Source organism: Gopherus flavomarginatus, chromosome 1, assembly GCF_025201925.1.
Source record: "Gopherus flavomarginatus isolate rGopFla2 chromosome 1, rGopFla2.mat.asm, whole genome shotgun sequence".
NCBI classification, from domain to species: Eukaryota; Metazoa; Chordata; order Testudines; family Testudinidae; genus Gopherus; species Gopherus flavomarginatus.
In genome coordinates, this window is record NC_066617.1 from 100,286,868 (window position 1) to 100,312,787 (window position 25,920).

The following is a 25,920-nucleotide window of genomic DNA, read 5'->3' on the forward strand; positions in this document are numbered from 1 at the left end:
ATCTATAGATATATATAGATATCTATCTTCCTACTGTATTTTCCATTCTATGCATCTGATGAAGTGGGTTTTAGCCCACAAAAGCTTATACCCAAATAAATTTGTTAATCTCTGAGGTGCCACAAGTACTCCTGGTTTTTTAGAGATTCCCCAGGACAAGAAGAAGGCTGCTTTTGTTAGATATGACAGCAATATCTTCAGTGACTGGCCCCGGGCACCCTTTGGCTAGCACCTCTTAGAGATGATGGGTGTTTGCCCGGATGTGGTTAATGATTCTGAGAAAGCAGTTTGCTCACCACCCACCTAGTGCCTGTAACTCATTGACCATCAGAAGATGCCTGGATTCAGCCACTCCCTTGGTAGACCAGGCTTCTTATGCAACCTACTGAGTTCTAAAATACAGCCACTCTCCATCTCCCAGTGACCGCAGGGTCTGGACAGAGCTGATAGCAGCTGCTTCTGCACCCTGACACCGAACGCTGTCTCAAGGGAATGCTACTGGATGTGCAGATCAGGTGCAGCCCACAGGCTCCTGGGAAGCTGCCTGCACGGCGTTTGCCACCGTAAAGCTTGAGCACCCAGACTCGGAAAGGAATGTCAAGTGACGTAAGTGCCAGGACAAGAGGTACGGGCATGCAACAAAGCAACCCACATCCTGCCAGAGAGTCGCTGTGGCGGCTGGCCAGGTGAAGAGCACCAAGAGGCTTTGTGGAGGGAGGGCAGGTCAGTGACCGTGCAGCTGCCTGACTCTGGAGGAAAGGGAGCCCTGAGCTGGAAGTGCTCTCTCTCCAGTCCAGAGGTCAGGTTTACACCCCACTCCCCGCCCACCTGGCCAGATTCTTCTCTCAGAAGGGAATTCACAGCTCGCATTCCTGGACAGGAAGCAGGGGTGTCAGCACTTGTTTTTGCTCAGGCCTTCTTGCATTCCTGAAAAGGAAATCTGCCTTGCCACTGTTGCTTGGTCATGCCAGGTGTGTGGTGGGGGTGGTGAGAGAGAGAGGGAGAAGGAGTGGAAGGCAGGAAGCAGAAAGAGGTGAGAAGCAGCTGGCTCCAGTGGTTTGGGACCCTGCTATTTGAGTGATTGCTCTCCTTAGCTGGCACTGTGGCATCGGCCATCAGCTGAGGGACTGATGCGAACAGCCCCCCTAGCTCAAACAGGAGGGAGCCAGCAATTTTCAGTGCTGGGGCTCTGGACTCTGCAAATCCCCTCACAGGCCCACGCTTGTCGACCTCCAGGGCATGCTGTCTTCCTACCAGGGCTGGGCACAAGCAGCAGTCTGGTAGGGGGTCGAGGTCCCTTTTATCGGGATGAGGGGTGAGTTTGTCTTATATTAACATTGTATCAGTTTGTAAAGTTGGGAGGGGGGATAGGCTGTGACTACACATTGTTCACATGCTTAGAGTTTGTTGTTGTGCACACTATGCGATCAGAGACTGCGAAAGAGACAGGGCGGGGAAGGGTCTGGGACATACCTGCTGGTTGCTGCGATACAATCAGAAACCTGCCTGGGGGAATACAATCCAGACTAGATTCTTGCTGTGTGACACAAATTAGCGTCAGCCAACCAGAGCAGAAGTATGAGTCCCAGATCCCACCCATACTCCATTCCCAGCCCAGATTAGGCACTTGGAAAGGAGACTACTGAGACACAGGGACTCTTGCTGCTCAGATTGGGAAGGCAGAGGGGAATTTGCAGGAGCAGAAGTTTGATCCAGCGGTTGGCTCTGGCAGTGTCCTTTTGGCATGATAGGTAAAAGAGCCCTGACAGCCATGGGCAACTGTCAGGCGAAGGGAGATGTTAGTGTGTGGTGTTCTTGTACTAGTACAATTGAGTGTGTGTGCAGGGGGAGAGAGTGTGTGTGTGTGTGAAATCTTCCTCATTTAGGACTTTTAAAGGCAGACTGTACAAACCACTAGCAAATGGACCTATGCCAGGACAAACATGCATTGGCAGGGGTGTGTGTGTGGGGGGGAGTGCTAGATGATTTAATGACTGTTGGCTGGCTGCTTTCTATGATTCATGGAGTTTATTTTGGGCATCATCACAGCCCTGCCCTGAAGGCACCTCGCCTCCACCTATGGCGCTGCACTTCGCTATTTGTGCAGTGGGGAAGACCTTCCTCCTCCAGGTCTGCTGGTTTGTGTGTGTGTGTGAGGCGGGGAGGAGATGGGGGACAGAAGAAGGAAATTCAGTCTTCCTGTTCACTCAGACTAGATAATGCTTTTATAGACACCACGCTGCCCTCCACTGCCACCTGAAGCAGTTCAGCTCAGCCCTGCCTGGAGGGGGTTATGGAGGAGGCGGAGAAAGGGAATTCAGCCTCTAGAACTAGCCTCAGTCTTACTGCTGTGACTGCTTGTCAGGAAACTGGTTGCATGTTGAACAGTCGCAGGGCCCCCGCTTGGATTTCCTTAGTGAGTGGGTAATTCAAACTCTCAAATCAATTCCCAGGAAGCGGAGTTCGACCCAGCAGCCAAACCAGCAGTGCCAGTGCTTGCCCATTGGGGGCCCTAAGCAGGAATATTTTTGAGTTTCCCCCCACAATACAAAGTCAGGCAAGTTCTTATAATAAAATGGGAATAGGAGGCACCCATGAGCTGCTCAGGGTCATAAGCAATTGCTTAGTCTGCTTATGCCCAGCGCTAGCTCCGCAAACCAGTTTAGGAGCCGGCACACCCTTCAGGGTCTGCTGTTAAATTCCCCTTCTGCACAGTTCTGTCTCCAGACAAATAAATGAATCACAGATGCAGAATAGAACATTAGTTGCAACAACATTTTCCCCCGGGGCCTTCTAGCTGATAGGAAGACTGCAAGGGCTTCATCTTCTAATTATTCCAAGTGCAACAGGCTAGAGATAATTAGCTTTGTTCTTGCTGGATTAACTCCTACTGAATTCTCAAATTGACACCCTTGCTGTGCTGTTTGCTATCATTTAGCCCCCAGTTTAGCAAAGGATGATTCCATTCTCGCTTTAGGAGCTGCAGAGGAGGTAGTGAGCTTTGCCTAAGGTGGCACATTGTCTTGGGTGGCCTCTCCTTCACCCTCCATTTCTGATGCCCCAGGTGTGTGATCACTTTTTGATCCTTCTGGAGAGTTCTGGTATTTAAGATGATTGATCTGCCATTTGGGCCTGGAGAGCTGACCCCTAGTGCCACTCCATGTCCATGACTCCCCACTGTCACAACACAACTTCTTCCCCCTTCCAGGCCCTGAGAATGCACCAAGACAGGCCGACAGCCCTGCACAGGAGGAGGAGGAGGAGGTGTTGTGGGAGAAGATTGAGAGTGCGCGGCACCAGCTGACCCGATCCTTGAACCCAGCAAAGCTGACGCCCTACCTGCGCCAGTGCCGTGTGATAGACGAGCAGGATGAGGAGGAGGTGCTGAGCTCATGCAGGTTCCCATGCAAAAGCAATCGCACAGGTAGGAGAAACCTACTGTGACAGATTGCTATGCGGAGCCCTTCTTTGCCCAAGATGCCTCTGCCACTCAGTGGTGAGACCCACCATCACTGCTCCCTCCAGTGACCTCCCCCACTACAGCCAGCGCTCCGGCCCTGTTCCCTCCAGTGACCTCCTCCCACAGCCAGCACTCTTGTTCTGACTGATGCCTACAGTGACCTTCCCCCCCACAGCCAGTGCTCCTGCCCCGTTCCCTACAGTGACACTCTCCATAGCCAGCGCTCCTGCCCCATTCCACACAGTGATACCCACCCCTCCCCAGCCAGTGCTCCTGTCCCATTCCCTCCAGGGATTCCTCCCACGGCCAGTGCTCACACTGCATTCCCTACAGCAACTCCCCTGCCCAGCAACCCCCCACAGCCAATGCTTCCTCCCCGTTCCTCACAGCGAGCCCCCCGCAGCCAGTGCTCCCACCTCGTTCCCTCCAGCGAGCCCCCCACAGCCAGTGCTCTTGTTCCGATGCCTACAGTGACTGTCCCCTGCCCCACAGCCAGCGCTCTCTCACCTTTCCCTAAAGCGACCCCCCCACAACCAGCACTCCTGCCCCGTTCCCTCCTGCGACTCCCCCTCAGCCTGCACTCCCAACTTGTTCCCTACAGCAACTCCTCCACCCCCAGCCAGTGCTCTCGCCTCATTCCCTACAGCGACACCCCCACCACAGCCAGTGCTCCTGCCCCGTTTCATTCCCTCCAGCGACTGCCCCCATAGTCAGCGGTTCTGCCCCGTTTCATTCCCTCCAGCGACTGCCCCCACAGCCAGTGGTCCCACCCTGTTCCCCACTGCCCTGATCTTAAAAGTGAGGAAAACTGGTGAATTCGCTCCTTGGTACAGTGATGTCATTACACCTGGTTGCTCATGGGTTTAGCAGTGCCTTACTCCTGTGTTGCTCTGTCTCTTTTAGGACACTTGATGGATATCCTTCGATGTCGAGGAAAGCGAGGCTATGAAGCCTTCCTAGAATCCCTGGAGTTTTATTACCCAGAGCACTTTACTCAGCTGACAGGGAGGGAGCCAGCGCAGCGCTGCTCTATTATCCTAGGTAGAGATGCAGCCACCTTTTCCCTCCCTAGCTGTGCAGTGGCTTAGAGAAACCTGTGTGTGAGGAACCCAAGCACCCTGAACCCTGGCCTGGGGAGAACCCTGTGTGTGTGAGGATCCCGGGCACCCTGAGCCCCTGGTCAGGGAGAACCCTGCGTGTGTGAGGCTCCCAGGCACCCTGAACCCCGAGTCAGGGAGAACCCTGCGTGTGTGAGGATCCCGGGGATCCTGAATCCTGGCTCAGAGAGATCCCTGTGTATGTGAGAGACCAAGGCACCCTGAACCCTGTGTCGGGGAGATCCCAGGGTATGTGAGGAACCACGCACTCTGTACCCCGGCTTGGGAAGAGCCCTGTGTGTACCAGGAACTGCGACACCTTGAACCCTGGTTTGGGGGTACAGAGTGACTGAAGTCTGTGTTCCAGATCTAAGACAGGGTGTTAGATGACTCTGTCTCAGCACCCAGGAATGTTTTGCCTTTCTCTCTTCCAGATGAGGAGGGCCCTGAGGGTCTGACCCAGTTCCTCATGTTGGAGGTGAAGAAGGTGAGGGCACAAAGGAAAGAGCACCTGGTGAGAGAGCACCAGTTAAAGGTGAAGAACCAGGCCTTGGAGGAGGAGCAGACGCGGTTGAGGCAGAAGCTGCAGGAGCTGCTGAAGGTGCAGGAGCGATGCCAGAGGCTGCGGGAGGAGTGGGAATCCAACAGCATGGAGCTGCTGCGGCTGAAGGATGAGAACTACATGCTGGCCATGCGCTATGCACAGCTATGTGAGGAGAAGAACCTGGCCGTGCTGCGGAGCCGGGACCTGCAGCTGGTGGTATGGCAGGGTGGGAGAGTGGGCGCTTGGTGGTTAGTGGGTGAGAGGAGTGCTTATTACGGAGCATAGGCATGGGTTAGGCTGAGACTAGGGTGTGATGGGTGTTCCCCTCGGGGGTGTGTGGAAGGATGAGTGTATACGTTCTGTGTTGGTACTGCAGGCAGGATGAGTGTCGGGGAGTGGGGAAATGAATGAGTGTATATGTGCTAGCGGCTGAGGTTGTGTATTTAATGTGTTGTTGTGGGTATTAGTGTTTCACTGAAAATGTGTGTGTTCAGCTGCATATTAGTATGTGATGGTGTGTTTTAGTATGTATGTGTATCAGACATTGCTCTGTCAGCGTGTCTGTACGTGTAATCTCTGCTGTGTATGCTTGTTGTGGTGTACTGCATGTTGCTGTGTGTGTACTGTGTGTTCTCTGGGTGTTGCTCTGTGTGGGTTGGTGTTATATTTATTCTCTCCACTTACATAATGTCCATATCCATTTCTCTGTAGGAGGGAGCATGGGTGTCTTGCTGTGTGTGTGCACTAGGCTCTGGGTGTATCTGTGCAAGGTGCTCTGGACTGCTTGGCACTGGGTGTGGTTACTGAGGTGCTGGGCACAGAGCCCACCATACACTTCCTCTCCCCTCAGATGACTCCAGGGAGAAGGAAATCATGACACATGCCCTGGTTACCATGCTTTCACCTCCAGCAATTACACACCCACTTCCTCTGTCTCAGATAGGACAGCTGCACCTTGAGTTCACCTATTTATAACCCTGTCCTTGGTAACACCTGTTCCTTAGGTCATTCCAGTGCCAGGCTCTCACACAGCCCTGCCGATGCCCCTCCCTGTGGTGCTGCCCACCCCCGTGCTATTCTAGTGCTGGGCCCCCATACATAGCCCTGCCCATGGCCCTCACGTCACTCCAGCCCTGCTCACACTCTGCTCTTTCAGCCCTGGGATCCCCACACAGCTCTTTCCCATGTCCCTCACTCTTGACCAGCATCCCTCTGCTATAGCAATCCTAGGCCTCTTCTGAGCACAGGCAGCTGGATTGTTTGTGGGTTTGGTAATATGGACAAATACCCATCAGAGAGTAGTGTGAGACCCACGGTCACAGTCTGGCCCAGCCCCCTTCTCTAGATGGACACCAAGATGTGATGAGTGGACCCAACCACTGGATCCCATTGCTGCTAACCTCCCTGGGCCTGGGCAGTGACTGGTCTCAGTTCCTAGGTCTGGGTCTCTCAGGGTATGTCTGCACTGCAATAAAACAACCGTGGCTGGCCAGGCTGGGCTGCGAGGCTCTAAAATTGCAGTAGATATTCAGGTTTAGGCTGAAGCCTGGGCTCTGGCATCCTCTCCACCTTGTAAGATCTCCAAGTCCAGGTTCCAGCCCAAGCCCAAATGTGAACACTGCAGTTTTATAGCTCCACAGCCCCAATCCAGCAAGCCTGATTCAGCTGACTTGGGCCAGGCACAGGTCTTCTACTGTAGTGTGGACATACCTTCTGTCAGGCTCCTGGGTGCAGACCTCATGTCTGACACCTTTCCTGGGCAGTAGGATCCTGCAGTTCAGCTGCCTAGACCCCAGAACCAGTGCTCCACCCTCCTGAGCTCCCCCCCTGCCCCTTGCTTAGATACATTTCCCTAGAACCCACCAGACTATGAAAGCTCTGGTTTCTTGATTAACTCCTTCAGAGACGACAAAAGAAAGGTAGAAAAACAAGGAACACAGGTTTAGCATGGGAATTTCTTAGCCACAGAGACTTTACTCTTTAACAGAGCATGCTCAAGAGTCAGAGATTTTTGGAAAATAACAAATAGTTCAGAACACAGCCATGCAACTCTGATCTCATCCTGTCTGTGAGTCTTGGGTTTGGTCGGCATCATTCAGCTAGTCAGCCCTTCCTGCCTCCTTAACCTGGTCTTCTGATGATGGATGGGGCCTTGCTCAGTGAATCTCCTTTCTGAAATATAGCCTCTATTCTTCTTGGTCAGGTGGCCAGCAGAAGAAACTGCAGTTCTCCCAGCCATGTGCTCTAGCTGGGAAATTCCAGCTCCTCCTCCCCAGTCTGACTGCTGTGCAAGGAGGTCATTGCTCCAGGGGCTGGCTGGTCGTTGAGAGACAATGGAAGCTGATGGGGCTAGATTGCTCTGTTTTAACTTCACAGAGTCATTCCAGTAGGTGCCAAGCACCTACTACCAAATGGATGCTCTAATGCACAATGGAGGTTGCAATACAATATGACCATTACAATTCAAAGTGGCAATCACTTAAACTGGGGTTCCGGTTTCATACAGACCTAGCCTACTCTGTCTTGCCCACCAGCCCCCTTTGAGAGCTAAGTCAGAAGACATTCCTCCCCCACCCTTTAGTTTTACAAGGCTTTCCCCACTGAGTTGTCTCAACCCTTGCTCTCATTATTCCCAAACCCTCTCCCTGTGTGCCAGCCTCCCCGCTTCGCCCCATGACACCTAAGGCAGAGGCAGTGGGCATGAGGCTGTCTTTGTTCTCCCTGCCACAGGTGGACCAGCTGAAATGTAAAGTTAGCAGCCTGGAGGAGGAGTGCAGGCTGCTGAGGAAACATGTGTCCGCTGGGCCCCAGCAAGAGGCAGAGGAACGGGGTCAGCCTGACACAATGCCTGAGCTGCAGGCCGAGAACCAGAGGCTGATGGCCTCACTCCAGGAGCTGCAGAGCATGCTGCAGGTACCAGTGTGGACAAAGGGAGAAAAGCATTGGTGGATTTGCCACTGGGCCAGTGGGACCCCTGGCAAAATGGGTGCCCCCATGCCCTGCCACACTCTGCCCTGTGCTCCTGCCAGGGAGTGTGGGCACTGGAGGACAGGAGGAAGAGAAGATGGATTGGGGGGGGTGGGACTGCAGACAGAAGGCGTAGGGAGGGGCCGCCACTTGCTCTGGCCCAGGGCCCCACAACCCCCTAATCTGCCATTGAGAGAAGGCTGGGTGACCCTGGATTGCCAGTGGGGCTGAGAGCTATATCCTGCAGGGACATAGTCTCACCCTAACACGGAAGGGATCTGGAGTGAGAGAGGGGGTGGGGCTGAGGCCCACCCCCACGTTTCAGGTAGGGATGGAAGAAACGAGGGGTGGTGCTGAGCCCCCTGGCGGGTTACGTTGTTAAGGAGGAGCCGGAGGAGCTCTGGGAGATGCATTTGGAGGTGGAAGGAGGGAAGATGATGAGGGATGAATAGGGTTACTGGGTAGAGACTGCATTGAAGGAGTGTGTCCCTCTCTGGGACTGAGCAGTGCTGAAGGCAGTCAGCCTAGACTCTGCTCTCCTCCACTTGGGGCTGTTTTCAGTACAGCTGTTTCCACGGTGGGGAAAACTGATGTAAAGCTCAGATTTGTTTACAGAGTCTAACAATAAGCAGAGGCTATAGCCAGAGACACCAGACTAGAAAGGAAACCTGGCACCAAGCATGACAGAGTAACAGCCCCCAGGACAATGGGATAGAAGGACCAACACCCAAGGGCATACTGGAATAGCAAACTAAACCCATGCTGAATTCTGAACAGCAACAAGGGCCCTGTCTAAAACTGAACCCTCAGATTCTCTTGGTCCCTGTCTCTGGTTTGGTGCTTGGAGGGTCCTTAGCAGTCCAGGTTTGCAGATTCACACCTGAGGTGAGGTAACAGGACCTTTATGCTAAGTCAGAGGAACCTGAATAGGGCGGGCCCGAGGGCCATGGCCTCCCCATTTTTTACTAGCCGTAAGGGCAAGTGACTGTGGGCGAGGGGAGGAGAGGATCGAGTGGTGGGTGGGATGGTCAGGGGAAGAGGCAGCATGGGACCAGGGCCTCAGGGGAATGGGTGGTGTGAGGGCAGGGTCTTGAGGAAGGGGCAGTGTGAGAGTGGAGCTTCAGGGGGAAGGGGCGGGGCCACAGTTCAGGCGCTGGTGGGGTTCCCCCCACTTTCAGGGACCTTCTGCTGCTCCTGCGCTAAGTACTGAGGGGACAGGCTTGTTAAGGCATTGAACTGGGACTCAGGAGATCTGGGTTCATTTCCTGGCTTTGCCACAGATTCTGTGTGTGACTGTAGGCAAGTCACCTGATCTCTCTGTGCTTCAGTTTCCCACAATAATCCTTCCCTTGTCTGTTTGGAGCGCGAACTCTTCAGGGTGGTGCTTAGCACAATAGGGCCCTGATCTCAGCTGGGTGCTGCTGTAATAAAGGTGACCATAACAACACTCAACTGTCAGTCCCTTTAGCAGATGAGTCTGAGGCTGCCCCTAGCTGGGAGCATCCCTTGGTGCCTGTGGTTAGGCTACTCTGCTCTCTCATCTTCTAGGCAGCGAATGAGGCCCAGGTGCCGGGCTCCCAGCGGATCCTCCTGGACATTCTGGAGCATGACTGGAAGGAATCACAGGATGAACGGCAGGAGTTGTGCCAGAAGCTCCACTCCGTGCAGAACGAGCTGCAGAGGGCTGAGGAACTAAGGGATAAGGTATTCCCCGCCTCCCCCCGTACAGCTGAAGAGCGAGGCTTTCAGGAGTGGAGATATTTGCCCCCTGGTAGGAGTGACACTCTGATTCCTGTCTCCAGTACCTGCAGGAGATGGAGAACCTGCAGCTGAAGCACCAGACTCTGCAGAAAGATTGTGATCTGTACAAACACCGGATGAACACGGTGCTGTCTCAGCTGGAGGAGATCGAGAAGGAGAGGGATCAGGTGAATTGCCCTCCCGTCAAGAGTCCCCTTCCCCAGTAGGAGAGGGGCCAAATCTCCACTCCTGATCCCCCAGAGTCCTCTCCAGCCTCCACTGGGAGGAGGCTAACTCTGCATGCCTGAGGCCTATAGTCACCTCTTCCCTTCTCACCCTTAGTGCTCTCTCCATTGCTGGCAATTTTTCAATCAGGATTGGCTGCTTTTTTAGAAGATCCGCTCTGGGAATTATTCTGGGGAAGGTTCTGTGGTCTGTGTTATACAGGAGGGCAGACTAGAGCATCACAATGATCCTTTCTGGCCTGGGGATCTGACTCTCTCCCTGCAGGCTATCCAGAACCGAGACAGGGTGCAGCTGCAGTACTCCCAGAGCCTAGTCGAGAAGGACCAGTACCGCAGACGGGTTCGGGCCCTGGAGGAGGAGAGAGATGAGCTTCGGAGCAAATTCAGCCAGGTGGAGGGTGTGGAGAGCACTCTAGAGGCACAGCCGCAGCAATGCCAAGGCAACCGGGATGTGGGCATGACGGTGAGTGACAAGGAGCGGGTGGGAACGTAGAAGGAAAGGACCCTGAGAGAGGGGAGGATGGGGAGGAGACCCTGAGTGGAAAGGGAATGGGAAGAGAAGAAGGGAGGAGCTGAAGGGTCTCCAAAGGGCCTGGGCATAGAGGGAACCAATGACCTTCTCACTGGGTCCCTTCCTTCTCTCTCAGGTGGGCACCTCCTCCTACTCCCTCCACTCCAACATAAGCAGCACCTGGAGCCTGAGTGATAACCCCTACCCACTGGGGAATGGAGTCATGGACACGCTGGGTGTCCCCGCCATCACCTTTCCAGGGGACTCCATGCACTACAGCATGGTAAGAGCAGGGGGCCTTAGCCTAAACCCTGCAGCCCCTCTGCAGAGCAGGTCTGTGTTGGCGGGACCCTGTTTCATAAGGCACAGAGGGGTGGGGGCTTGCCCAAGGTCACCCAGTGGGTCAGTATCAAAGCTGGGAGCAGAACCCAGGCGCTCCCAGTGTAGTGTTCAGAGCAGGGCCAGCCAGAGGATTCAGGGGGCCTGGGGTAAAGCAATTTTGGGGGCCCTTTCCATAAAAAAAAAAGATTGCAATATTATATTCTCATGGGGGCCCGGGGCAAATTGCCTCACTTGCCCCTGCCCCGGGCGGCCCTGGTTCAGAGGGGGCTCATTCCTGTGGAGTAGACTAGCCTCCCCGCCCAATCCACCAGTGCCCGTAAGTGCTCACTACTCTTGGACACAGCGATCAGTAGCCCTTGTATCTGGTTCCCTAGTTAGTATCACTGTGGATGTGATTTTCAGTCACACACAAAAAGCTATGGGGGCAAACCAGGCTCCACTGAACTCAATGGTAAAACTCCCATTGACTTTAATGGGGCCAGGATTTCACCCCGATCCTTAGAAACTACTAATCCTTGGCAATATCCTGCAGTGGCAAGTTCCATGGGTTAATTACACAGAGTCCTTGCTCTGCTTGTGCCCGTTGCCTTTACAGCTCATCCCTTCTGTGTTACAGTGGAGGATAAATATGAGGACCTGACAGGTATTTCTTTTATATCCCCCCTCCGTCAGACCTACCCACGGCCTCGGCTGGGACCACGCCACTTGTTGGACAGATTGCAAAGGAATTGGGACTTAGTGAGGTGCAGCATCTTGTCTCATGTCTGCTGAGACCCTTCCCCCATCTCTTGGGGTGGCAAGGCTTGGCAGAGCCCCCAGGAACAGGGCAGGGGTGGAGAAGAAATGGGCACTGAACAGGAATAGGGTGACCAACAGCAAATGTGAAAAATCAGGATGGGGGTGGGGGGTAATAGGAGCCTATATAAGAAAAAGATCCCAAAATTAGGACTGCCCCTATAAAAAATTGGGACATCTGGTCACCCTAAACAGGAATGGGGTGCCAGCAGCTCTGACTGGGATCGCAAGGCGACCCACCCAAAGAGGAGTGGGTTGGGGTGCCCCTGGAACTGGACTGAGGGCTGCTCTGAATGGTGGGTGTGATGCAAGATGGTGTCTCTCTTGCTCCTGTTCAGGAGGTGACTCCAGAGAGCGAGAAGGACATTAACCGCCTTTCCACCTTCCCCTTCCCGCCCTGTGCTGGCTCCATCCTCCGACGGCAGAGGGAAGATGGATCCGTGCCCTTCAAAAGGTAACACATGGAGTCCTGGCCCTTCCGTACCTCACTGAAATCCCTTACAGGTCACTTCGGTTCCAGCCTCCCCAGCAGGCGCTGCCACAGGCAGGGGCCCTGGTTGAGGGGACATAGCAGCTACTTCAGTCCTAGCTTCTGGGAGCAAGGGATGCTGTACAGGCAGGGGCAGAAGTGATGGCTGAAGGGAGCACTGAGGTATTGCCGTCCTGTAAACTGTGAACTGGGGAAGTATGTGCTGGAGCACATGCATCACAGACTAGGAAAACAGGCCCTTGGCTGCCAGAAATTTGAGACTGATTGCAGGGTGCAGGAGTGCTGGCTGGGAGGGAGGGAAGGATGCAGGAGCGCAGCTGCTCGGGAGAGAAGCACCAACATTCAAGGGTGCAAGAATGCTGACTGCTCATGGAGAGGGTGTCTCTGAGAGAAAGGGTGTTGGCAGCGCTGGCTGCACATGAGGGGAGCGAAGGAGCTGGCCATGTGTGTGGGGAAGAGCAGAGTGGAGAGGCTGTACTGGCTGTGTGGGGCAGAGGGTTGTGCAGCACTGGCTGTGTGGGGCAGGAGCAGGGGGCGGGCCATACTGGCCACCATGTGAGGGTAGAGGTCGGAGGGGCAGGCTGTGCTGGCTGTGTGGGGTTGGGGGAGAGCACAGGGGAGGGCCGTGCTGGCTGTGTGGCATGGAGGGTCATGCAGCGCTGGCTGTGTGGGGTGGGCCATGCTAGCCATGTCAGGGCAGAGGTTGGATGAGTGGGCCGCGCTGGCTGTGTGGGGTGGGGGGAGAGCAGAGAGATGGGCCATGCTAGCTGTGTGGGGTCAGGGGCGAGAGCAGAGGGGTGGGCTGTGCTGGCTACAGGGAGACCGGGCCGCTCTGGCTGTGTGAGGTGGCGGGGGAGCGGAGTGGCGGGCCACCCTGGCTGCGTGGGGTGGCGGAGGGGTGGGTCGCCTTGAGTGTGTGGGGTGGCGGGGAAGCGGAGTGGCGGGCTGCCCTGGCTGCGTGGGGGTAGGGAGTGGAGGGGTGAGCCATGCTGGCTACAGGGAGAACAGGCCGCGGTGGCTGTGGGGTGGGAAGGTACCACTAAGGAAGCCCAAGCTGCTGGGAGAAATGGGGTTGCAGCCCTGGCTGCAGCGTGGGATGGTGCCCGTTTGGAAGGGTGAGAGAATGCTGGCAGTGGGCACGTGCTGCTGAGGAAATGGTGCAGAGCACAGGCTCTAGGGGAGCTGCTGTGGGAAGCCATGCGGGCATAGCAGGTGCACATCATGACGCTGCTGTTAGAAACACTGTTGCCTGGTGATTCCCCTTTGTGTTTCCCTCTCCCTTCCAGCCTGTCCTGTGGGTCTTTTGGCAGCATGGAGGACATCACAGGTATCCGCAATCATGACTTTTCCAGAAGAACTTTCCTGGGAACTACGGGAGGGGAGAGATAAGGGAGAGAGGGGACAGGGAGCTGGCGCCAGTGCCATCCATCAATGAAGTGAGCTGCAAGGCTGTGCGCCCACTGGAGGGCACCATTGCCCCACGCTTCCCCTGTCAGCCACAGTAGCAGTCTCTGGAGGGCCCGCCTGTCTCTTGCGGAGCTTTTAGGATATTCTGGTCTGGTATATGTAATTTATAGAGGGTTTTATTGATGGAGAATTCGATTCAGAGTCAGAGGGGTAGGAATGGGAAGAGATAAATGCTTCAGCTTCGGGTTGTTATCGGTTCTTGGTGACGGGCTGTAACTCTCAAGAGCATGTCCCACTGTATATCTCGGGGCTGGCTGGATTTGTGGCACGGTCTAGTGTGCTGGCTCCCCAGCTGGGTGGTTACAGGCTACGTGGGTTCTGCTGTCAACCCCTGGCCTGTGGTGGAAAGGGGGTCGGGGGTAGTTGCCTGTACTCAGAGTCCTGGCCCAGGAGCTCAGTGCAGGTTCCAAACCTCCTTCCATCCACAATTTACTTGTCTCACTCCAAACACCCTGTAGGTAGGACAGACCCTGAGCTGGGCTCCTGCAGGATTCTGTGTCTATGCAGTCATCAGTGGTGACTTGTTCTCTACTCTCTCTCTCTCTTTTCTAGGGAGTGTGAGCACTACTGTTTCATCGGCCGGTCTCTCCTCCCTTTCCAGCAGTGCATGCACCAGGATGAAGTCGGAGATCTGCTTGTCCACCATCTCTGACCAGAAGGAGCTCATCAGGTGGTGCTTTCCTTTCATTGTCTCATCCTTGGGTTAAGCTTGGTGCTGGGGAAGGTGAAGGATTTCATCTCCTGAACACTGAGGCAATGGAGGATCCCACTCCCTGTCTTGGGGTGGTCTCCCCGTTCTGTCATTTCTGGGCTTTCCCAGATGGGACTGTGGCCCTATCTGGAAGGGCCGCTTTCTGATGGGATGAGAGGAGGGACACGGTTCCTTGCAAAGACAATAGGCTTGAATTTCCCATTGTTGTTGTTTTCTCCCTCACCAGATCCCTGGTGGTGCAGCTGTCTAGCATGGATCACCTGACCAACCTAGTGCCCCAGCACAGGGGGCTTGGAGGGGACATCTCCATCCTGGGGGGGAACAGAACAGGGATTTATGTCCAGTGGGTGAAGCCAGGTTCAGAAGCTGAGAGTACAGGACTGTGCGAGGGCTGCCGGCTCCTAGAGGTGAGTCTGGAGATTTGTCATGTTCTGTGGAACCACAGTCGATCTTAAGCAGCAGACATTTATTAAACAAGTCAGCTACAACCACAACATAAACAACTGGGTCTCTGCACCGCTTGAGTCCCTGCTTTGTCTCCCTTGTTCACCGGGAGCCAATCCCTGCCTATGCGGCACACAGAAACGAGTGCTTAAATAATATGATGGTAGTGAGCATATCAATACAGGTCTGTTTAGATACTGAATCTTTCTGGAATGAGTGGCTGTCGGGTTCCTTCCAGTCGGGGCAGTGGCAATACTGGGACCGTAATACCACCATGTATTTCCCTAGTGTCTTCCATCCTGCAGGTCCCAAAGCACTTCCAAGGCTGGCTCACTCCTCAGTGCAGCCATTTTGCCTCAATGACAACTCGCACGTTTTGTAGGAAGTTATGTGGAGAAGAACTGCTCCAGTGGAAGAGCCTTGGGGTATTTATGTTGGCAGAATATAATTACCTGACTTGCAGTTTGGCCAGGCCACTTGAATGAACAGCCCTGCTCTTGGAAAAAACACTCTCTTTTACGACCTTTGACACACACCTCCAGCAACACGGCTCCATGCTGGGATACTGACTAGGAGGGAAGAACACCTCCTTTTGAATGTCCAGTACCTGAGTGATCTCCTATCTGAGTATTAACAGCACCTGATGCTGCTTAGTTGGAGAACAGGGTGGGTGGTGCTGGTGGCCTGTGATACACAGGAGGTCAGACAGGATGCTCTGGTGGTCCCTTCTGGCCTTAAACTCTATGGCTGTATGAACATCAGAGCCCAAAGCACCATGGGCTGCATGGGGTTATAAGGATCGACAGTCAGAGGGGAGCCACAGTATGAAGAGTATTGGGGAACGGCGTGAGCCATCTAGGCCAGCAGCAGAGGCTTTAGAGGAAGGTGCAAAAAATTCTGTAGTAGGCAGCTCTAGGGTATCCTGCTGTCAGGGATGGTCTCCCCCTGACTAGAGGCTGGGCTAAGCCCTGGATCATGATGATTTCAATCCCTTCCAAAGCTCTCAATTGTCCTTTTAATCCTACTGGGGCGCTGGGTGGAGGGAGCTGGGAAGTAGAGAAGGAAGGCCTATCATCTAATGGCACAAGCTGCTCTGTGTCTCCTGTTCTAGTCGCCACCTCTCCCTCCTATCCTTCTTTCCTTGGCAGCTCAGGGGGACTTTGCCCAATGGGCAGGTGCTGTCCCTGGAAAACTGCACACGGGAGGTAGCTTACCTGAGCCTGCTGCACTGGGATGACCCAGCTAGTCTCATCTTCTTGCCTGACATGCAAGGTAAATTCCTGTGGCTGCTGCTTGTCTTGGGTGTAATGATGGTCGTCAGTGGGGTAAAAGCTCCCCTTCCCTTCCAGGGTGAGATGGGGAATTCAACCTCCTTGTCCATTCAGCCCAAAGCAACCCGAGTCCTGGGCTCTGTTCCTCCCTACCATAAGACCTCCCCCTCCCCTGCCTCAGAGGAGAATTGCCATGTTCGTTCAGTTCCAGGCTTTGTCTTCACACCAAGGCCCATGTGGCTGTGAATACCAGTTCATGTAGCACAGCTGTACGAGAGGCCCAGAAGTTCCAGCAATGACTGCCCACCTCACTCCTACCTGTGTCCCTTGGAGAAGGGCATGGGCTGTGGTGAATCTCATTCTGTCTCTCTTGTGCCAGGGTACCAGCCTCTCAAGGAGGCCCTAGAAGAAGGGAAGAAAGTGACTGGAGACTCCTTCTATGTGCGTACCAATCTGACCTTCCTGGAGCAGTCTGACCCCTGCTCCCTATGCGTCAAGTGTCAGGAGATCCTGCATGTCACTGACACCATGCACAGGGGGCGGCTGGAGTGGTACTGTGCCCGCGTTGACCCACTGACACTGCGGGACCTGGACAAGGGAACAGTTCCTAATTACAGCAGGTAATGCGGGCATAGGGGGCTGCAGTCCTTGGCGGGGAAGCCCTCTCTTGGGAGTGGGGAAGAAACTTTTGTCTTCCCCCCTTTTTTGCCTTTGGGTTCCCAGCAGCTCTGTAGTACAGGCTGTCTAGCTTCTCAAGGTCATATCACAGCGCCCCTCACCGTGGCATGTAGGCACCCCCAGGAGAAGGAGTGATAGAGTATATCCCTTCCCATTGATGTTCTAACAGAGCTTTGTGGGTTCAGTGGGGTATGCTCCCTTCAGATTCTGTAGCTACCTGATGGTAATCTCTCTCCTCCCAGGGCTCACCAGCTTTTGAAGGTACAGGAGAAAGGCCAAGTACCAGGGCAGCAGAGGGGCTGCAGGAGTAATGTAAGCTGGAGGAGAAAGTGGTGGAAAGTGTGTGTGTGTGGCGAGAGTGGGAGGGATTGCAATTCCTGTAATATGCACTCACTCAGTGTGGTGCTCTGTATCCTGTCCACCGCTAGATGGGGACATATAGGCAGGGCCGGCTCCAGAATTTTTGCTGTCCAAAGCTGGGAGGGGGAAAAAAAAAAGCTGTGATCACAATCAGCTCTACTGTCACTGCTTCAGTCTTTGGCGGCTGGTCCTTCGCTCCAAGAGGGAGTGAGGGACCCGCCGCCGAAGAGCCGGACGTGGCGCCTCTCTCAGTTGGCCGGCCCAAGCAGCTGCTTGCTGGGCTGGTGCCTGGAGCCGGCCCTGCATATAGAGGTGGATGAGCCTGTTGCAGGCTTGGCTGGCAGAGTTGGGGCTGTTGGCTCTAGTAGTAGTGGCTGATGCTTTGAGCTCCAGAGGGCCTAGGGTCAATCCCAGCATGGCGTTACATGCTCATTTGACCAAGTGTGCCCTGTGCCTGGATTCTCACCTCCACTGAAACATGCTGTGGGGTGAATGAAGGGGAGAGGAGAACACCTTGCTGGAGGCTGTCCGAGCCCCCTGCATGCTGTGGGAATGAGAAGAGCAGTAAAGGCCATGCCGTCTACTCTCCCATGGCTGGAGCATGGAAGTACCAGTGTTAGCTCCCTGGGCTGGGCATGAAAAGCAGGTCTGCAGTGCTGGGTCTGGAAGAGCTAGAGTCTCAGTCTCTTGCTTCTCTGGGGCCTGAGTCTGCTGCAGGGGCCAGGCCTGGGCAGGGGCGGCTCTAGGTATTTTGCCACCTCAAGCACAGCAGGCAGGCTGCCTTCGACGGCTTGCCTGCGGGAGGTCCCCAGTCCCACGGATTTGGTGGCAGCCTGCGGGAGGTCTGCCGAAGCCGCGGGACCAGAGGACCCTCCACAGGCATTTCGCCAAAGGCAACCTACCTGCTGCCCTCGCAGCGACTGGCAGAGCACCCCCGGTCGCTTGCTGCCCCAGGCACGCACCTGGCGTGCTGGTGCCTGGAGCTGCCCCTGGGCCTGGGTGCTCTGTGGGTCTCAGCCTGCCTGGGGGAATGCTCAGCAGGCAGTGCTCTGCTATGTGGGGTGAGGGTGGTGCTTCATGTCAGTGAGCGGGCATGGAAATGTGGCTGTGAGGGGGAGGCATGAAATGCTGCTCTGAACTTTGCATACTCCTCTAAACGGAGCCCCTGAACCTCCTGCGGTCTGGGCCTCCGTGCCTCCCCCTGCCCATCTGCCTTCCAATGCGAGCCCTTTCTGTGCCGGTGGAGAGCAGTGGAGTGAAGAGTTCTGTGTCCCTGGTCTCTCCCCCATTCCCCTCAGCTGAAGAAACGGACCCTGGGCCAGCTGCGGCTGGTGAAATCCAAACCGCCCAGGGAGCCTCCTCCGCAGCTGCTGCTGGACCCCTGCCCAGGTGAGCTGCTGCTCTGTCTGTGCCCTTCTTTGGTACAGCCCCCCAGGGGAAGAGGCTTCCTTGGGGACAAAGTCAATCCCTATGAATAGTACCTGGGAGGTCCCTGATGTGACCCCTCTGTGACTGCTTGCCTAGCAGAGCTGGGAACACTCCCTACCCTCCCCCACGACTCCATCTTCACTATCATAGGTTGAGGTCAGACAGCCTGGCCAGGAGGTTCCTTGTGGGACTTGGAGGGCTGCAGGGGGCAGAGGGTTTGTGTAGCCCCCTGAGGGAGAGGAGTGCCCTGTGTGTGTCCCTGCCCTGACCCAGCACAGTGATCAGGAAGTGGGGCTGGGGCAGCTTCATGGCCTACCAGGCTGAGATTGGGAGGAGTTTGGGGGAAGCAGTGGGGTTGGGGTGACTGGCGGGTGGGTGTGGGTCTGGCAGTGGATGCAGCGGGGTGTGGGTGTGGCGGGGATGGTGGCTTTGGGATGAAAGGTGGGTCTGGCAGTGGGTGTAGTAAGGGGTTGAGTGGCTGTATGTACTGGGGCGGGGGTGCATGTGGCAGGAAAGGGCATGACGTGGGGAGAAAGGAACGATCTCTGTGCTGCTGACAGCTCTTAGCTCTTGTTTACTCTCCTACCTGTCTTCTAGACCCAGACAGGAGCCCAAAGCCCTACAGCCTTGTGCGTCCCCTGGTGGTGGAGGCCCCTCGCCCGGTGGTGCTCTCCCCTGACTGCATAGCCCCCAGGCTCATCAGGAACCTATTGGACCTGCCTACCTCGCGCCTGGACTTTCACCTGTGCCCAGCTGGTGAGCAGGAGCAATCAGGTGACTTACCCAGAATCCCATAGGGAGTGTGTGGTGGAGTCACCCCTCCCCCTGGAACAGACCCCAGCTCTGCTGAGTTCCAGTCCCTGTGCTAATCACTCGGGCCTTCTTTGGGGGCAGATTGCCTTTTTCCTCCTGCTAATCTGCAGCCACTTACCAGGGAGAGGATCCAGGGCTGGCGCTTCCATTTAGGCAACCTAGACGGTCACCTAGGGCGCCAGGATTTGGGAGGGCGGCAGACTGCTCCGGTGGACCTCCCGCAGGCGTTCCTGCGGATGCTCCACTGGAGACGCGGGACCAGCGGACCGTCCACAGGAATGCCTGTGGGAGGTCCACCGGAGCTGTGGGACCGGCAAGCCGGTCCTGTGCCTAGAGCGCCAAAAACCCTGGCGCCACTCCTTAGAGGGTCTTGATGATAGGTTGCACGGGCGCTGGAACAATTTGTATAGTGGGGGTACTGAGAGCTATTGAACCAAACTGTAAACCCTGGATATGATGGAAACCCTTCAAGCCTGGGGATGCAGCAGTACCTGCCACCCCTAGTTCCAGCACCTATTATAGGTCATTCCTATCTCTAGAGTTGGTGATATCCATGCCCACGGGAGGACCTCTCCAGTCTGGTGTGGGAGCTGTCTAAGAACCCAGGAGATCTGAGATGTGCACTTCCAGGTCTTTCAGGAATGGGGAAAGATGCCTCAATATCCTCCTCAGCAGCCAACGCAATAGTCTCTGGCTCTTCCCTCCCGGCAGCTGCTCTGTCTGCCCCATCTTTCAGCCATTTCCTACCAGCTAGTGTCCCATTTTGCTTGGGCCTCTCCGAAACACCTGATGCCTCCCGTCATAATCTTGTCTGCAATTGTCTTCGGCCTGCTGGAGGGCCAGCTTCCCTCCCGAGCTTTTCTGTGCCACCAGGGATCCAGCCAGTCTCTTGGTCTGGTTGGAGCATTTTCCTTTGGTTGGATGGTGGTTGCTGTAACAGGTTCCTGCAGATTGTCCATAGCCTTCTTCCCAGGGAGCCCCCTGCCTTTGGCCTGAAGGACTGCAGCTCTGCTAGCTCTGTCTCTTCCTCGCTTGCCTCCAGGTGACCATTGTAACCAGCCGCAGCGCCATGCGCTCGCTCTTGCTCCTGTAAGGACGTCTCTCCCTCTCGTTTTTGTTGTTTTACTGATTAGCACAGCTGGTTGGGAAACGATTTTCTTTTCCTGCGAGAAATTTCTATGGGAACTGCTCCCCCACCACTGCCACCCCTTTTCTTTGGTGTTTCCCTTCAGAAATGTCCAAACTGGAAAATTAAAAAAAATAAAAAATGGGGGGGAGGGTTAAAATCTCCATTTTCCAAAACTTTCCAATGTTTTGAAAGCAAACATTCTGCCTAGTTCCACTCACGAGCTGTGTGACTTGTGCAGCTTGTGTGCCGTCCTGCGAGTGCCCTGTTCTGCGCCCTTTGGACCCCACTCTCACACCACACTGTGGCGTTGGAGGGCCTATGAAAGCCACTTACAAGGGCTGTGGACATCAACCATGGTGAGGATACAAGCTCCTCTTCTGGCTAGCCTGCTCCTCACCCATGGATTGCCCCTGCCCAGGGTGAAGGTGGGTCTAACAGGCATCATCCCTCCACATAGCCAATGCCACAACTCAGGCAACTGCGCCTGTATTTCCCCTTCTGGTCCACCCACTCGCAGGTTCCTGGCTCCTCTGCTGTCACCTCTCTTGGGCGGAGACCTGCAGCTCTCTCTCTTCTGACCAGGGTTTTTTCCATGCTGCACAGCTCCCTGCCTACACTGTGATATCCCCAGCAAGGCAGAGTGCCTCCGCAAGCCAGCTTTGCCTTCCTTCCTCAGAGGCTATACACAGTGTGATTATCCACAGTTAAGTCACCACACAGCGCTTTCTAAGCAAGCACACTTATTCTTAAAGTAAGAGCATTACAGAGAAAATATTAAAAACAAGAAAAGAACCTATGGGCCTGCTAATAAGCTTACAAGGGCTCTGGCTGGTAAGCAGCCTTTCAGATCCCACCAAGGGTTTTCCCCGTGTTCACAAGTTCATAACAGCTGTTAGTTCAGAACAAGGTCCCCCCCCCGTGGATCTGTGAGTCACTCTCATATCCAGTTTGGGCCACTGATCTTGTCCTCACATAACAGATCAGCCCACAGTGGCTTTCTTCTCAGGGTGCAGCTTTAAAAGGCTGGGTTTGGAGGTGAGAAGTTGCCCTCCCCTCCTCTCAAGTATTTTCCAGGGATCCCACTTGGTTTGTCTGGCATATTGTTTCAAGGAGTCTTGTGATGCTCATAACACTTCCCAGGGCTTACGTGAGTCATGTGTCCTAGAGGCATTAAATACAACCACACAATAACTGGTAAACAGCTGCATTTTTAACACAATGAATTCCTAGGATACTGAAACCTAATTCAAGGAGGTTTAACGTAATTCAGTAGGGCTTGTCTAGGATACTGCACAAAATTACCATATCTGTCACAGCCAACCCACTCTGCCTCCCTCTGCAGAGACCCTGGCTAAGGACGAGCCAGCTGCTACCCCTTCCCAGGAGAACTGTGTGGCTCCAGGTTCCCTCCAGCACCAGAGGGAGAGCAGGAGGATCCGCACCATCCAGGAGTGCATCAGAAAGGTGCTGAGCGGAGAGCAGCAGCTTCTGGACACTGCCTGCTGGGTGGTAGTGGGGATGGGGCACTAGGAAGAGGATGGGATTATTGAACGGGGGAGAAGGAGGAAGGGAAGAAACCACTGAATGGGGAGGAGAGTAGGGGGAAGGAAAGGAGTCAATGACTTGGATGCTGGGAACCTTCAAAGGAGTTCTCCAGCCACTAGCTTCCTCCATCAGACTCCGGGGCCCCATCAAGCATTTGGTCTGGTCCCTTTATGGAGTCCACATCAGGCCCCGCTCAAAGGGGGAGCAACAGGTGTTAATGCTAATTATGCTAAGCACTAATTAATCAGTGAGGTTTGCTCCATCCCAGCACCACCTCACATTCTCCAAGAGAGGGCGGAATGAGGAGAACATGGGCTCTGTGGAGGAAGCCCTGGTAGGCCCAAGATGCACGAGATGCACGCTGCAAATGCATGAGGGGAAGGAGGAGCTAGGAGGGCCCCTGGCCAGGCTGGACACACAGCCTCTTGTGTATCAAATGACCCTGCTCTTTAATTCTCTGATTCCCTCTTGAGTCTAACTGTAAATCCACATGTAATGGAATTACTACTGGAAAAGCAATGATATCTCACAGTATGGGGCTTGATTTAATGTAACTGTCAGGGACTTTGGGTTATTTCTTTTCCATTTAAATCAGTAAATCTATGCAATTTCCTTGCAGAATAAACACTGCCTGCTGGAGCTGGGCCTCCAGAGGGTGAGGGATCTAATTAAAAGTGAAATATACCCCATCATTATCCATGTGGAGGTCACTGAGAAGAACGTCAGGGGAATCAGGTACAGAAAGCCCTTCAGAGGACTAGCAGAGGCCATACCATGGTAAAAGAGTGACTCTGGCCCATGCTCAATGAGAGAGCAAAGGGAAGGGGGTGGGCGTGCTACCTGGGGGTGGAGGACTCTCTGGGGGGAGGGGCCGGGAGCCAGAGGCAGATTAAGATTTACTGGGGCCCTGGGCACAAAGAACCTTCTGCCCACCTACTGTCTTGGGGCCCCGCCCCCTGCTCCTCCCCTTCCTCCAAGTCCCACCCCCTCGCCTGGCCAGAAGTTGAGCCAGTGTGGGGAGCCCTGGATCCTCCACCTGCCCTGGGCAGCATGCCCCGGAGGGCAGGGACACAGGCCAGGGGCTGATTTTGGGCATCCCACCCAGGGTGAGTGGGGGTTCTGGGGCTTGCACAGCTGCCTGGCTCTGTGGGTGGCTCTTATTACAACCTTGGGTAACCATACATCCCATTTTGGCCAGGACAGTCCTCTTTTTTAAGCACTGCCCCAAACTTCCTGACTTTTTGTCAATACTGGGAATTTGTCCCATTTGCTCTTGCCAACTGCAAATGGGACAAATGCCCAGTTTTGCCAAAAAGGGGCTCAGGAGAAGGGGGAGTGGCAGGGCTCGGGCTAGATCTGCGCATGGGGAGGGGAGGAGAGGGGCTTGGACCAGTGACTCCATCTGCTGGGGATGAGGGGCAATATACTCACTGGGCTTCGGCTTCTGGCCAGGGGGCGGGCCTCAGGGGGAAGAAGAGAAGCAGGGAGTGAGGTACCCACAGGGCAGAGGGGAAGTTGGCACCTTTGGGGGGCTCCATGCACTGCCTCTGCCTGCAGGCATCGCCACCCGCAGCTCACATTGGCCGCAGTTCCTGGCCAATGGGAGCTGCAGAGTCAGCGCCGGGGGCGGGGGCAGCGTGCAGAGACCTCCTGCCCCCAACCCAGGGGCCGCAGGGATGTAACATCTGCTTCTGGGAGTGGAGTGGGGTCAGGGCAGGCAGAGAGCCTGCCTTAGCCCTGCTGCGCCACTGGACTTTTAGCAGCCTAAAATCTCCCAGATTGGCTCCAGTAGTCTCCGGGAGATAGTGCCTGATTCCGGGAGACTCCCGGCAACCCTATGCCACCAGCACCCGGACCATGGCTCTGCCCTGAAACCCCCCTACCAACTCGACCACTTCTCCCTGAGGCCCTGCCTACATTCCACTCCCACTCCATCTCAGGCCCTGCTCCTGCTCGGTCAGTCAGCCTCCTCCCCTGATATCCCTCTGTCCGCTGTTCACTCCTCTCTGCCCCCTCCCTCAAGGCGTCCCCTGCCTGTTGCTTGCTCCTCAAATGGTGGGTGGGGGTGCACTGGACGCAGGGGTGGAGTGGCAGGTGGTTGGGGGCTTTGGGGGAAGAGGTGAAATGGGCAGAGGAGGAGCAGGTGGTGGGGCCCCAAGGGGAGAGGAGGAGCAGGGGGGCGGTCAGAGTATTCCGTCACTGGTGGGAGTGCTGCCTGGGTGGGGGCGAGTCACTGGAGGGAAGGGGTGATGTTTATGGCTGTTTCCCTTTCTCTGTCAGGAGCTTACTGCGGAAGCCAGGCCAGCGGGACTCTGATGTGGTGAAGCTTTGCCAGAGCGCTGAACAGGCTCTCCACGCCCTGCCCTGCTCATGGGCCTGTGTGGATGCCCAGTCCTGGTGCCATGCTGAGGAGCTGGTGAAAGTAGTGCGACGCTGCATCTTCCAGGAGCAGAACAAGGTCGTGTGGGTTGAGGATGGCGAGCTGTGATCCCACACCTGGCAGAGCTGGGGCCGTGTCTTCATGTTGGGAGGCTCCTTATGAGGGAGAGGGGCACTAGCTTCCTTTCCCAGGGGCGGTGCCTGGAGCACACTTGGCTTCTTTCCTTCATCCCCACACTGTTTCTGAAACAGCATGCCACTTCTCCCTGATCAGATGCAGGGGCATGTCTTGCCATCAGTGGAGGTCTGGAAGGACAAGGTGGCCCCTCATGTGTCAGGGAGTTGGGCCCACTTCAGGCTGCTTAGAGACTGGCCAGGATGGAGGTAACATGGGGGTAACATGCAGACTCGGACTCCTTTCCCTTCATGTCCAGGTTTAGTGGAGGGATTTTCTTCAGAATTTCCTCACAGCTGGTAGCTGCTGCTCCCCAAGAAGTGCTCTTGGCATCCAGACCCTCTGTATGGCTCAGTCATTTGGAGAATCAGACGAGGGGAACAGAGGTGTGTGTGTGTGTGTGCGTTCTCCTACTCCCTTTGCCCAGCATGGCTCTCTATGGCATCCTGTCTACCTCAGCTGATGTCCCGATGGAAGCGGAGGTGGTACACATGCCCTGCCACAGGCAGAGTGACACTACTTGGAGTTTGTCAGGCATCCTCAGTGGGTGGTAATTGTAATCGTTATGGTGTATAAATTATTAATGGACCCTTTTAATTGGAAACCTGTATATAAAAGAGAATTAAATACCATTTATAATGGGAATGGAGTCGGGGCTGCTGCTTGCATTAACAGCTGGCCTGGGGTGCCAGGGGATTTCTCTCCTATCCCTACCTCATACGTCTCCTAACATGCTCTCTCCCCTGCACAGCCTTCCCAGCTCTCTCTCCAGCACACACTCAGGCAGCTGGTCCCTCTCTGGGAAAGTCAAGGGAACACTGAGGGCACTTGCCCGGTTCTCCCAGAGCCTTTGTCCCTGTAGCTCTGGTTATCTCGGGAATCTGGGGCCTCCGCCATCTGGGTCCTTCTCCAGGGGAACAATAGGAGAGGGGGCTGCTGGAAGGCTGGGGCTTGCCTCACGCTTCGAACAGAGGCTGTGCTCACCCCACCGCTCTGACTCTGGAGCTGGCACCAGCTGTGCCCAAAATCCAGCCCCTCCCTCCCATCCTGCCCCCTCCTCTCACATGCTGAGGGAAAAGGAAGAACAGAGAAGCAGAGTGGGGAAGAGACAGACATGAAGGGAAGGAAGGAGAGGAGTGGAGGGGGTCAGGAGGTGGTGTCTGTGCAGCACACTCCTGGAAGCATGTCTGGTGTTAGAAGCACCCCTCCGGGAGCGATAGCGCTCTTAGGCGTGCGGTTAGCTTGGAGAGCCCTCCCCCCATCGGTGGCAGGGCTGCTTTGCAGAGCAATTGCTGGCCGAGCTGTGGAGTCCTTCAGCACTTGGGAGA

The 25,920-nt window shown here is 55.2% G+C and overlaps 1 protein-coding gene across 1 annotated transcript; it reads left to right on the forward strand.

Moving 5' to 3' along the window:
• Window positions 1–1,308: 1,308 nt before the first annotated feature.
• On the forward strand, window positions 1,309–25,160 carry CARD10 (caspase recruitment domain family member 10). Its single transcript, XM_050936106.1, has 21 exons — window positions 1,309–1,315; window positions 3,152–3,424; window positions 4,364–4,501; window positions 4,992–5,317; window positions 7,832–8,014; window positions 9,617–9,772; window positions 9,871–9,996; window positions 10,319–10,516; window positions 10,701–10,847; window positions 12,040–12,155; window positions 13,478–13,518; window positions 14,211–14,328; window positions 14,597–14,777; window positions 15,963–16,086; window positions 16,465–16,705; window positions 17,006–17,075; window positions 18,422–18,512; window positions 19,149–19,325; window positions 21,836–21,957; window positions 22,658–22,773; window positions 24,319–25,160. Exons 1-21 carry the CDS (start codon window positions 1,309–1,311, stop codon window positions 24,524–24,526), a joined length of 3,159 nt encoding a protein of 1,052 aa, XP_050792063.1. The 3' UTR covers window positions 24,527–25,160.
• Window positions 25,161–25,920: the final 760 nt, after the last annotated feature.

Bases quoted from the DNA above. Each gene is read 5' to 3' on its own strand.
- CARD10 (XM_050936106.1), top strand. The intron at 3,425-4,363 runs GTAGGAGAAACC...TGTCTCTTTTAG, and splicing joins ATGCAAAAGCAATCGCACAG to GACACTTGATGGATATCCTT. The intron at 16,087-16,464 runs GTAAATTCCTGT...CTCTTGTGCCAG, and splicing joins CTTCTTGCCTGACATGCAAG to GGTACCAGCCTCTCAAGGAG.